Here is a 13,734-nt window from a genome sequence, read left to right on the forward strand (position 1 = left end):
CCAAGCGCCAAACAAGCGTTCGCTATAGCATGCATACAGAACCATACATTGGTGGCCTAAAGCCAATAAAAATATAAACACTTCTCATCATTTTGCGCTATTCTCAAAAGAAACGCTTCTGTTAATATTACTGGCCTCGAAAAAATTTACATTACCTTCTCATGCTCAAGGTAAGCGCAGCTGTCATCTGAATATACACAAATTTATCTCCGTTTTGCGCTCTTCTCAACAGAAGCCATTTCCGTTGATATTGCTTGTCTCGATTAGCTTAGCTGTCATCCTAGTTGGAGAAAGTTTTGCTACCGTCATGCGAAACCAAATTACAAATCAACTCAAAAGAAAAACCCATGGAAAATTCTACTCTTTCCTCATATTACTCCTCAACCCCCATTGCCTTGAGATAGGCACTAGATCCCTCGCCGTCTAGCTCGCCCAGCAACGGTGCTGTCCAGTCGGTGTCCTCACGAAGAATGAAAGTTTGCCTCAGTGTGATCCTCTGCAAATATTCCTCCTCGTTCTTCTTCTTTTCCTTCGTTCACGGAGACTTTAAATCCTACGATTTCCCCTTCGTTGGTGGTCGATAAGTTGCTCGTTATTGACAGCACGGGTAGAAAAGCTCACAAATCAGCAGAACAAATATATGGGAAAATGGAAACACCTATAGTTTTCATGAATTTTAACCATTCACACATCAAGGAATTGTAATGTAAAAATATCAAACAAATCTTAGTGAATTTCCGATTCATTTGGTATGTAATTCAGAGTGATTCTGAGAAGGACCGTGGTTTTGTAGAACCAATTGAAGATGGTTCATTTATTATTTTTCTCGCGATAATAATACGCAAGATGACGATGCACCGGGCATGCATCGCAAGCGTTATTTTTCTCCTCAACGATGAAGCTACAACAGTTATCGCAGTGGTCTTTTTCCAGTAGACATACACACGGTCATAGGCAATTATATCTTTGTTCCCTCATCACCATTATTCCGAATTTCTACTAAACGAAACATTAAAACCGTTTAAGGTGAAGGTGGAAGGAAGCCACAAATGGCTGCCACAATTGCCCTTATCCCTCACCCGAAAATCAAGTAAAATCAACCAAACTCTAATCGATTACTCACAAGATATAAAATTTTCATCTGCCGTTGCACCGTATAATGAAAAACGTCGGAAAACTCGAGCTAGTGCTCTGAAAGTTGATTTTTCATTTTTCAACTTTCCGCCCTGGTTTTGTTTGTATTATTGGAAGCATCGTTATTTTCTCGACACTGATGCCAGACAACATCATCGAAACAGCTATAAAAACCACTCAATAAAATGTTATTCCTGAGTCATAGCGTTTAAAATAAAATTGTGTTGACGTCAAAACAATTATTATTTTTACGTTTAATGAGTTTATAATGTAAGTGTTAGCAACTTTGACATTGGTTAAGCAAATTGTATTGCAGAGCTCGGCACACTGCCACGGCTGCCTATGCTTTCACAAATAGTACACGGAAAAGTATCACATTCAATCAAAATGTCTCGGCCTCGGAAGGGTTAAGGCTCTCCAACGTAAGTATATGAAAAAATACGATCAATGAAGGACAATATTAAGGAATTATCAACATCGAGTTACTGTGCGGAAGAACTTGTTAATACCAAAAGAGCCCCAATTCGCATGTGTTATAAATTTGCTCTTGTTACGCTCACGTATGATCAGAATTTTACATCATATGCAAATACACCTTCTATATATATATATTTATATTTGCAATTGTTCATTGGAACACATCGTTCATACATTTTACTTCAGTATTGAATTGTTATTTTTTTCAAATGTATTCTATGACTCGTGTCAGTGAAGCGCCACACAGCCGGATAAGTGAATTGATCTATTTACGTGTGCTTTGCTCTTCTCTCACAAACACTATTACCCCATTTTTACACGTGGTTTTACCTATACTACTACAATGGCTTTCTTCCACCTTCATCTTAATGGTAATCGTTTCAATTTGAATTTGGCAACGCTTTATGCGCGCAGATGTGTGATGCAGAAGTACACAAGCGCTCTCCACCAGGAGACATGAAAAACCGACGTTTTGTATAGTCATCGAGTGCCACCTTGGATATGAAGATGCGAATAAAAATCACACCACGATATCGTTGATAATATTCATAACGAGAGAATTTCCCATTCGATTGGTATTCAAATCATCAAAATCCACCCGCTCAATATTTCCTATAAACCTACCCTATTTTTTGAAAGACATAATCCAACGACAAAACTTAAAGAGGGATGGGGCAGTGGCCGGATGATTTGGTGGGGATTTTCTCTATCACAATCTCCCTGTAAAAAGTAACTTACTGTCGAATCAAAAATAAAAGAATAGAAAGTGGACGTAAACGTTATAAATACAACAAATAACTTTTTTCAACAGATATATGTTCGTTCAACTGTGCTTTCGAAAATTTACGAACCACTTCCAACCGCACCTACCGAATCCGTTAACCAACCAGCGTGACCGGTGATGTTGGCATCCATTCAGTTATCTTCTAGCTGCCCGGCAGCTAACTTGTAAGAGAAGTAGATTCTTTTTTTCGAGATATACATCGCGTAGAAGTGACACTTCGCACGAGATATTACGCACTCTTGGTGCGTGAATTTATTCGTGTTCAGTTGGGCATCGTACGCGCGCCAAATTTTCGCGGCTGGTGAGCCCGAGGAGAAGCTGTGCATCGTCATCATCATCATCATCGTCATCGTCGTCGCTAGAGTCATCATCTCATCACAGGATCCCCTGAGAACGGTCGTCGCCGAGAACAGGAGATACGTGCTAACCGTGCTACTGGGAGGACACACTTTTCACACACTCTGCAGCGGAAAAGCAGAAAACTTATTACTTTGAAAAAGTGCTGTTAAAGTGGGGCTACTAGTGTGTCATGTAGTGTTTTTGATGGAGTAATCAGTGCTCAACTGAAGTTTGATATTATCCGAAGTGAACAATTGCCGTATCGGGGGGAAAAATGATGTTGAAGAAAAATCTGCTCTGCTGGTTGCTCCTGTCAGCCATATTGGTTAAAACGGGTGAGTCCTTTTCCGTCGATATTGGTGGAGCTGTTTTCGGTGGATGGTGGAGTGTTACTGTGGGTGGTGGGTGATTTGGTGATTTGGTGAGAAAATTTCTCGGTAGAATGATATGTTTATGTTCTGTTCGTGCTCTCTTCGGAAGTGGAACCATGTGATGCGCGAGAAAGTCAACTATTCCAGCTCCAGAATGTGACAGACAGCTGATTTTGAAATGTTTATGTTTTCATCGTTGGCTCGATTTGTATGATGGAATGAAGCAAAACAGCGAGAGCGTTACAAAAAAAAACATGCACTCGATCTTGGACATTTAATCGATTTTTTATGAAAGAACATTTGATGTTTTCACTGTCACTAGCTATTATTCAATGGAACATAGGCCGGTGGCCCCCAGTGATAGTGACGGTGTCAACCATAGCGACCCAGAAAATGGTATCATTCAAATGCGCTTGTGCATCATGGAAACGTGTGATAGCAGGACCAGCATCATTAGCTATGAAATGAGCGCATGGGGAGCTATGGAAAGTGCATCTTGAAGTGTGTTCTGTGCTTGTTTGATGGCGCCCTTGTACGGAATTTGTAAATGAAGAACGTGAAAGTGAAAATGTAGGAAAAAGTGTTTGTAAATTGTGCACAGAGCCGGTGTTACGTGAATGTTAAGGGTGAAGTATGTGGATATAAAAATCAACATCGTTAAAAAATACTCAAATCGTAATAGCAAACATACAGTATCAATTTTTTTCTCATTTTTGATATACATTCAACTTTTAATCACAATTTAAAGTCGTGTCATTTTTTAACATTTTTAGTGGCTATGAGTAAAATAGTTGTTCATTAATATAATAATGCAGAATGAGAGCATACTCATGGAACGCTCATGAGGTCAGAGTAAAATTTTCTACTAAATCCCTGAAACAAAACGATAAAATGGTGTACTTGCCTTTTGTGATTTCGTTTCTAGTTTTCATAATATTTATGATCAATTTATCGACGAGTTCACCACATTATGCGGAAATTGAAATCATGGGTTGCCGAAACCATATTAAATCCATGCTTACTAACATAAGCCGCAACATCTCATTGCACCACTATTCATGTGAAGAGTCCTGACAAACAACAACGTCTGCACATTTGCTCTATCTTCATTTATTGAGAACAAAAAAAGAGCTAAAAGGACGCTTAAAATAAAGCTTAATGTCGTTTCTTGTTATATCGACGTTGTTTCGAAATTTTGCATCGATAAATAATGATCGATAAATTTTTGAAATAGTAAAATTATGATTTTTAAAGAAGTTAGGACACTTAACACGTTAAGCCCCGATTTTTTCTTGTTACGTTTTCCACTCAGCGCGCATCAAGAGCGTTTGCACAATATCAGTGTCGGTCCCAGTTCATATTTTGTAAAACATTCGAAAGCAAACCGCATATGTTTTTTCATTTTAATGTTTTGTAACTGTCAGTCCCAGTCAGTCAGCACCTTCCTACCAAAAAGTTCAACGTTGGCCCCTAGAGACCGACGCGGGGCTCAACGTTTTAAATATAGTGGGAATGCTTAACTCATGTAAAAAAGGGACCTTAACGATTGGCCAAAGTGGCGAACTAATTTACCACCTCGAGTTCGTTTCCGTCGATTACAAGTTATTACCCAGAGGAATTTGATTACAGTGTCGGACAAAACATTAAGACCACCGCTCCAACAAAAAAAGAAAGTGACAAAACTTCGAGAAAAAATAATCCAATCTGTTTATAATAATTAATTTGCATTCCTCGATGAAATTTGTAACGTCTGTAGTTAAACAGTATTCAGCCATTAAAAATGCGCTTTAAGTATACTTAACTACTAAAATGACGAGCCGATGAGGTTTACCTTCGACAAAGTTTTAATCTTATTGAAAAATGAACTTTTGTCGAATACATCAACTCTCTATCTGGTTTCTGGAATACATGGCATTTTTGTAGACTCCGGGGAAATTAATGCTTTTACTCGTAACATTTTTTTGTGTGTAAATTCGCGCGTTTGACTATTCATGAAATTTGTTTCGAGAATTTTTAAAAATAAGTTTTTGAGCAAAATGAATTTCAATTTTCAAAAATAATATTTTTTCCGGATTTTTTATTTGTAGGTATTTTTTTCATGAAAATTTAAAAAATGTCCTATATTACATACTTTGACTGGTATTTTTTAGATATTTTAGTTTTTGAGTTATAAAGTAATCTAATTCTTGTTTGAAGATTTCAAGTATGCAAAGTTGCTTAAATGATTAGTGTCTTTATACCCACAACCAGTGTTGCCACATTTTAATCCATACCAGTGGGGTTAAAAATCATTCCCATCTGTACTTTTTCTTCCAAAATTCTGTACCAAAAATCTGTATCAAAAATCTGTACCATCGAAAATATTTATTGTTGAAAAAAATAATTTTATTGGAATGAAAAAAATACTCATTCATTTACTTTAAATACTGCAGTTACATTTGCAAGTCATTTGTGTGTTTGATGATGCTTACACATAGCTGTCATGTTTAATCAAATCTTTTGAACTCAAAATAACGTTCATCGTATCGTTGCTGAGCCGATTTCGAAGCTTATTTTTATTCCGGTTATATTCAGAAAAAAATTCAAGGAGTAAGTTGTATTGAGAACGTCACAAACAAGGCATTGAAGCGCCGAAAATGCGATCGAACCGTCAATGCTCGTTGCTCGTTTTCTGAAACTGTAATTTCCTTACGAAGTAATTTATTATCAGCAGCACCAAGCGATACTGCGGTGTTATCAATGTCATTTTCATTCATGCATGTTAAGCTGGTTTCACAAAACAAACAAAAAGTTAAATAAAATGAACCTGTTTCATCCACGCGTCGATTTTGAATGGTCCAGAATCTTCGATTCTTGAAGACTACCCAACGTGATTTAAAACTCCCAGATTTTTTTAAAACCGTTCGTCACTCGCTATGAAATAATTTGCTTCTTGTTTTGAAATCACGTCAGATATGGGAATGTTATACGAAATCGCCTGTTGGAAAAATAAAATTACAAGTATTTCTGAAGTATACGATTTTCTGTATTGCAGCTAAACCGACGGGTCTTTTTTTTTAATTTTAAGAATTGAGCAACAGCAATTGACAACATTATTCTTACCTTTTCCGGAATTCGGTTCTTATTTTGAAGGACGACCGGAATCATATTGCGACACACTGATGGACCTGTCATTTTTGTACAACTTATCTCTTAGTGGTCATGATTTTCTTGTCGTTGAACTTGTTTTTTGACGGCGAAAACGAAGTGAAAGAATTACACTTGTACTGGAGTTCTAAAACCTTATTATAGAAATAGGTGAAAAAAAACTTTTTAAGTTAAACGGTTTCATTGTGATTAAACATAATAATGTACTAAAAGCTGGAAAATAATTAGGCAAGTAGCAGTTAGCAGTTATCACACCTTTTCTTCATTAGTCTAGGGCATTGATAAGACTAAAATAAAATCGTGTGACATACGATGAAGTCGCTAATTGTGGATAATAGAAATCCAACGAAAAGAAAATATGTGGTTCGCCATTTGGTAGTGCCAGCCATCTTGGATTTGAATTTTTCATAAATAACTGTGTTCTACTAGTCAGGCCCTTTCATTTGATACCCATAATAATAGGGTTTTGAGAAAATAGTTAGTCCGCCATTTTGTAGTGGAAACCATCTTGGATTTGCATTTCTCATAAATAACCGTGTTTTACTAGTCAAGCCCTTTCATTTGATACCCATATAAATGGAGTTTTGAGAAAATATGTAGTTCGCCATTTTGTAGTGGTATCAATCTTGGACTTGTATTTTTCCTAAATAACCGTGTTCTACTAGTGAAGCCCTTTCATTTGATACCCATATCGATGGAGTTTTGAATAAAAAAATGTACATGGCGCCATTTTGTGGTGGCGACCATTAAGGATTCGCATTTTTCATAAATAACTGTATTCTACTAGTGAAGCCCTTTCATTTGATACCCATATTGATGGGGTTTTGGAAAACCCATATTGATGTGGTTTTGAGAAAATGTGTGATCCGCCATTTCCGCCAGAAAGGGGGTCTAATTTCTATTAGTGTGGATCAGCGCTACAAACAAACATGTTACAAACATATTATAGGGCAAGCTTAATAAAACCGTTCAAAAATGAAATCAATTGTACTGGACAATAACTTCAAGGTATCTGCTTAAAAACTATTTTTGTTAATAAACGTATGCCAAGGGTTTTGAGGTGCCATACTACACAAAAAGTAAGTCTTATGATAGCACTGTAAAAGACGTGTCGTTGAAAATTGTTACAATAGAGAATGACATCTATGAGTAAATCGTGGCTGCGATGAGTTGGAGAAGGTTGTTGTAAAGAAACGTAACAGCAGACGATAACATGCGCATGGTGATACTAGCCCAAAAGGTCAAGTTGCCTCTCAATGAAATTATAGACTGTTTGCGACACTCGCAAAGGCTCCTTCCACAAAGGGTTAAATCACATGATCTTGGAGGTCAAGTCACGGATCCGTGAAATTATTCGTTGACCGAGCGTTGCTTTCAAAAAATCAACTATGGCACGCGTGGTGTATCATGTTACACAGTCTTGTTGAAGCCACAGATCCTCCACATCAAAGAGGATCGAAGAGTGACCACTACAGGTCTACCGACAAAAAGTCGGTAGACCTGTAGTGGTCACTTTTGACTGCTACATTCTGTATGACATAATTTGTGAATGGAAACGAATAAATTATTCCACCAACCCATGAAGCGCATTAAACGTTGTCACGCACTGCAGAATATATCTGGCGATGCGTACTATTCTGTAGAATAAATGTTGATCTCTGATTGCTCGTAATAATTTCTTTTAAATGGACTAAGAACACCTTAGGTTTTTCAAACTGAAACCATCATAAGAAATTTGTACGATTCGCGGACGTCTTTTCATAATTAAATCGAAAACCAAATTAAACAGATCAATAAGTGTTCCCAGCTTAAAACCTCTATAAAAACACACACTATTTTGATCAGGGTTAAACAAATTCTACTCATCAGCCATAGAATCCACCTGACATGTTTTTCAGTATTCCAGTAACGTCATTTTGACGTAATAATATGACGTAAATATCAATAAATAAATAATATTATAATGACGTAAATATCAATGTTTTTTTTCCAATCTCTGTCTCTTAAGTTATTTGGCTCTTCGTATCGATGAGTCGACGATGTCTATAAATTATGCTACTCACACGTGCCATAGATTACATGCTGCGCAATATTTCACTCACGTAGAACCACCCACAAATGCATATGATTCATGTGCTAGATCGTATTTAGACGAGATGCGTACGTGCTATTTACCTCCTATGAATCGGCGACACACGGACTCCACACAGCTCTACCCTTCACCACGCGTGAAGTGGCGTAAATAATTTAGAAGTTCCCACCTGACCTGTGACGCACTGAGCTACAACATGGTATTTTTAAACATACGGACAATCAAGCCGAAAATTACGCAGATTGGATGATGATGATGATGGTCCTGCCTCCTTCCCCTACAGATGTTTGAGCAAGACGAGTTATCTAAAAGATAATTTATTTTTCTCAGCATTGAAACCAGTTTAACAAAAGAAAACGAACTGATTTTATTTACAGATATAAATTCGTATATAGTATTGCAATGTCAAAAACAACCCAAGCCGATACCCAGTCGTGTCCGCCACAGAGCCGATACGGTCCCGACTAGACTCTTGCAGCCAATTGGTCCACCAAAGCACAAGTCCAACCGCCAGCCTTGTTTTGGATAGACAATGAATATCCTCATCCAGAGAAGTCGAGAAATTTTCATTTACGAAAAATTCCTAGACCGGCTCTTAAAAAAAAACTTTTACTTTATAACCTTTATATCTGTGAAACGCGCGCGGGGCTCAAACTTTTGTAGACTACTTTTATTTTTTTAACTAATACAAAACAACAAAAAATAAAAATAGTCCATCATCACCAAGATCATGATAGACATAATAGAGACGAATACAAATTGAAAACAAAAAATATAACATAAATCAAAAATTGTTCAAAATTGTATAAACAATATAATCCGTTTAAAAAAACTTCGTCAGGTTGAAAATATTAAAAACAAAAAAAATAATCAAAAAAACTGTTCACGTTAAGATATCCGTTCGTATAAAACGTTGTCAGTCAAAAAATATTTGTCATAAAAAAAATTGAAAAAAAACTTTCAGCTGTTAGGAAAACACAGTCTTAACGTGTGAAATACAGTTTCTCTTGAATTCCGCTAGTGTTGTTGCACGTTTAATATGTGTTGGCATCGAGTTGAAAACATTTACTCCTTTAAAATATAGAGAATTTTGTGAAGCACATGTTAAGAAAAGTGGTGTTCTTATTTCATTCGCGTTTCTAGTATTATATCTATGAAAGTCACTTCCTCTTTCAACTCGATCACACAAATATCGAGGCAGCAAACCGTTAACTACTTTAAAAATGAACACCATAGTTAAATAAACAATTCTTTGCTTCACAGATAACCATTGCAAAGCGTCCAGCATCAAATATGAGGAAGTGAACCTATTGCATTGTAAAATCAAACGCATTATTTTATTCTGCAAGCGCTGTAATCTCGATATTTGTGTTTCATTGGCCAAAAACAAAATGGAAGAACAAAAGTCCAGATGAGGAGAGATGATTGATTTGTATAGCTGTATTTTACTGCAAATAGTTAAATCGTTTCTTAGTCGACACAAGATTCCATACTTCTTGGCAATTTTCTTGATGATATTGTCAATGTGAGTATTGAACTTAAGTTTATCATCAATAATCACGCCGAGATATTTAATCTCCCGAACGCGATCAATGGTCTCATCATCAATTACAATAGAGACGTTTTCATTTATGCGATTTCGCGTGATTATCATATATTTATGTTCAATTTTAATTGCTTATACTTCAACCATCTACTTAAAGAATGCAAATCTCCATTCAAGTGTAAAACGACCTCATATACATTCTTAGCTGCAATGAATAACACAGTATCATCAGCAAAAAGATTAATATCGCAATATCGTAAAACTCGTCGCATGTCATTGATGTACATAATAAATAAAATGGGCCCTAATACACTTCCCTGAGGTACTCCAAGATTATTCCCTACGGGATTGGAAATTGAATCATTAAAAATAGTCCGTTGAGTTCTGTCACACAAATAGCTTTCGAACCATTTATATGCAGTACTCGTAATTCCAAAGCGCTTAATTGTGTTCAACAACAAGGGCCTAGAAATTGTCTCGAAAGCGCGCTTTAGATCCAAGAAAACAGCAACAATCGTGTCTTTATCTTCTAGTTTTTCGTTCCATTTTGCTAACACCAAGTTCAATGCGGTTTCACAGGAATGAGCTTCCCGATATCCGGATTGTTTTGGTATTAGCAAAGAATTACGATTCAAATATTCCAACAGCTGGCCTTTAACAACAAGTTCCAAGATTTTCTCTAACGTGTGCAACATGATGGGACGAAACTCTTCGGCTTTAATCGCTACAGCAACCTTTTGAATGGGTACAACTAAAGACTCTTTCCATACTTGAGGCACATGCCCAGTTATCAATGATTTATTAATAAGGTCCAGCAGGATGTGACAAATCACATGAAAGCAATCTTGAACAACTCTAGCATTTACGTTATCTACTCCAGCCGTTTTTTCTAATGAGAAGCAAATGATTTTAAGTTCGTAATTGGGTGAAAATTCTCAAATATACAACTACTGTTAACCGGCTGTTTTATTTCATCAGGTTCATCGACCAGTTCAATGGATTGATTGATCAATGAAACACTGTTGACAAAATAATTGTTCAATTTGGATGCTATTACTTGCTCAGATTGTTCTAATGTGCCATTAAAGGTTATGGTCCGCGGTTTGCAATTACTAGGCCTTAACAAATATTTCAAAATTCTCCATAACTCTTTACTGTTGTTTTGATGTTGATCAATCTTCCTCTGAAAATATTCACAACGAGTTTTTTTGATCGATCGTGAATATTTATTGCGCGCGATCGTGTACATGTTACAATGATTATCACTATTTGTTCTACAAAATCTTTTGTACCATTTGTCCCTCCTACGTTTAAGGCGTAAAAGATCCAAATTGTACCAGCTGTTCGTGTTTTTCATAGACATATATTTTTGATCAACTAGATCACTCACCTTTCTTTTGTTTTTGATGCGGCTTCGACTATGCGACAGTGTTTTTTTTACAATTTTCATACAGCTTCTCAAATCGGTTCATGTGTTCTTTTCATTTTTAGTTGTGACTTATCATTCGTTGTGTTTAATATAAGATGATGTCCATAACAAGCAAATTGCATTTTGCACTTTTTCTCAAGTATTCCTGGTACAGCTTTGAACTAGTCTTGATAATCGAGTGATAAGGGATATGATATTTGTGGCCAGAAGGGTCACCTCTACTGCGTGGTTATGATGGATGCAATAGTTGTTCACTTCGGTAAACGAAATGATTCTGTAAACCCGGCTTTTCAAGCACTCGACGAAGCTGGATCTCGATATTCGACTGTGGTTCAATGAACGGTGACTGGACAGACGATGTATTTATTATTGTATTGTATGTATTATTGTTTACCCGAATGGCGTTCAATCGACTGTAATAAATACCCGAATGCAACAACCTGACCGCAACTTTTATCGAATGTGGTGTTTATCCAGGAACAATGGCGGCACGAACTTTCTGAACAACCGGACCGGTCCGAGAAATTTTCGAAACAACTGGATATGACTAGATAAGTCATCTCCTTATGCTTGAATACCATGGAAAGATGTTCATAAGATAAGACAATGGATGGAAAGATGGTATTTGGTGGCTCATGTGGACGAATTGTTCCCGTCATACATATCATACGGGGATATTTCCTGGATTTCATTTCAGACCGAGGGATAATTCGTTAGAGAAATTTCATGCAACTTGTGTACACGCATAACCTCCGACCCCTGAATAGGTGTTTCGGGAGATCAGTTTGCAGAAAATGTTGTGAACCCTAAGGAAGCTCTAGCCACTTAGAATTCGAAATCACTTCTCATTTACTAACAACATTCCTAATAGTTGGTGTTCTAGTGTTTTAACATTGTTTCGTTAAAAAAAGATTTTTGTGATCTGTTTTTTTATTCATCAAAAGTACTGTTTGATGGAAGATAAAAACAAAATTATGGCACACGTGGTGTGCTACATTGTTGTGCCAGATTGTTTCCAACAAATGGTGTCAACAACGGTACCGACATCGTGCAAACGCTTGTGTCGACCTATCCTTCGTATTTGACAACCAATTACGGACCACAACTGAGCCAAGCTGGCACCACGTCGACCGGTGGTAAAACTGCTCGATCATTATAGTTGAATTTGTTTTTGATTCCAACACAAAAATGGAGACAAAATATACCGAAAATTATTTGTTTTATTAAGAAAAAAATGCAATTCAAATTGAAATACAATTGACTTTATATACAGGCAAACTTTGTTTTGTGCGGGGAATAGGGACCGCACAAAAAAATCGCCAGTAGCTTTAAAAAATCGTGTTCGGTACACATTTTGAAAAATACTTTTTTTGTGTGGTAGATAGGGACCGCATAAAAAAGTTTCCCCCAAGAAAATAACTCAAATTCTCACCGTTCACTGTTCAATTTCCTATTGATTCCCTGCTTTGCGATAGGACAGATGCCTTTTCGGTTGCGCGTGGCTGTTATTTGCTTTTAGTTGCATGTCGAAACGTGTTGCTGTTAGAAATCATGTCATGCAAAAACTTAGAAAAACTTAGAGCATTTGATGGGAGCAGGGGAATGATTTCAGAAGTTGACAATTGAGACGCAAATATGCTTTTTTTTGCACTGAATTGCATATAAACCATCGAAAAAAACTAAATGGACGATAACTTCGTCAAATGTGCTTCTTTTCGTATATCGCACAAAAAAAAAACCACACAAGAACAAAAAACCGCACAAAAAAAAATCGCACAAAAAAATCGCACAAAAACAGGGTTTACTGTATACATAAATCGAAAACCATTGTTATCACTTATTTTATCATTGGCCATTGGGCATTGGTTTATATGTCACGTATCTGTTCATTTGTATGCATTAACTTAGATGCTATTTTTTGGCGTAGAACTACGTCTTTCAGGAAGGGTGCCAACTCAGAAAACAGGTCACGTTTTTGTGAAATAAAGTTAACGTTAATAACTATTTTCACAGAGAACAAATTCCGATACTTTGCACACCAATGGAATCGAAAATTCTTTAAGATTCGTTTGATATACTATAGAATACAATCCATTAATTCCTAAACAGTTTAAATTAATGAAAACTGGCAGCATTCTCATATTCCCATACATTTGTTCTGTCGATTTGTGTGTATTCCCGAACAGAACTGTCTTACTGTTGCATGTTGTGGGGTTCGATCACATCTCAAGCGGAATATAGGAGCAAAAAGGGATCATAGTTTGTGATCGATATTTGAGTGGGAAGGAAGGAGAAAGTCTGATGCGAGTTGAATCAAACAAACGAGAAGTGCTGATAGCTTCGACTCTATTCGACTTTTTCGAGTCTACTGAAGTAATAAAAGATTAAATAGCTGAAAAGACATTACTAAAATTT

The 13,734-nt window shown here is 36.6% G+C and overlaps 1 protein-coding gene across 2 annotated transcripts in view; it reads left to right on the forward strand.

Annotated features, from left to right (window-relative positions):
* Positions 1-2,794: 2,794 nt before the first annotated feature.
* The window catches only part of LOC129775525 (sushi, von Willebrand factor type A, EGF and pentraxin domain-containing protein 1), a 47,919-nt gene continuing 36,979 nt past the window's right edge, over positions 2,795-13,734 (forward strand). For both annotated transcript variants that reach the window (XM_055780360.1, XM_055780361.1), the window contains exon 1: positions 2,795-3,069. In XM_055780360.1, the coding sequence (XP_055636335.1) occupies positions 3,009-3,069 (61 nt within the window). In that variant the 5' untranslated portion in view covers positions 2,795-3,008. The remainder of the gene's footprint in view (positions 3,070-13,734) is intronic.

This window comes from Toxorhynchites rutilus, chromosome 3 (assembly GCF_029784135.1).
Source record: "Toxorhynchites rutilus septentrionalis strain SRP chromosome 3, ASM2978413v1, whole genome shotgun sequence".
NCBI classification, from domain to species: Eukaryota; Metazoa; Arthropoda; class Insecta; order Diptera; family Culicidae; genus Toxorhynchites; species Toxorhynchites rutilus.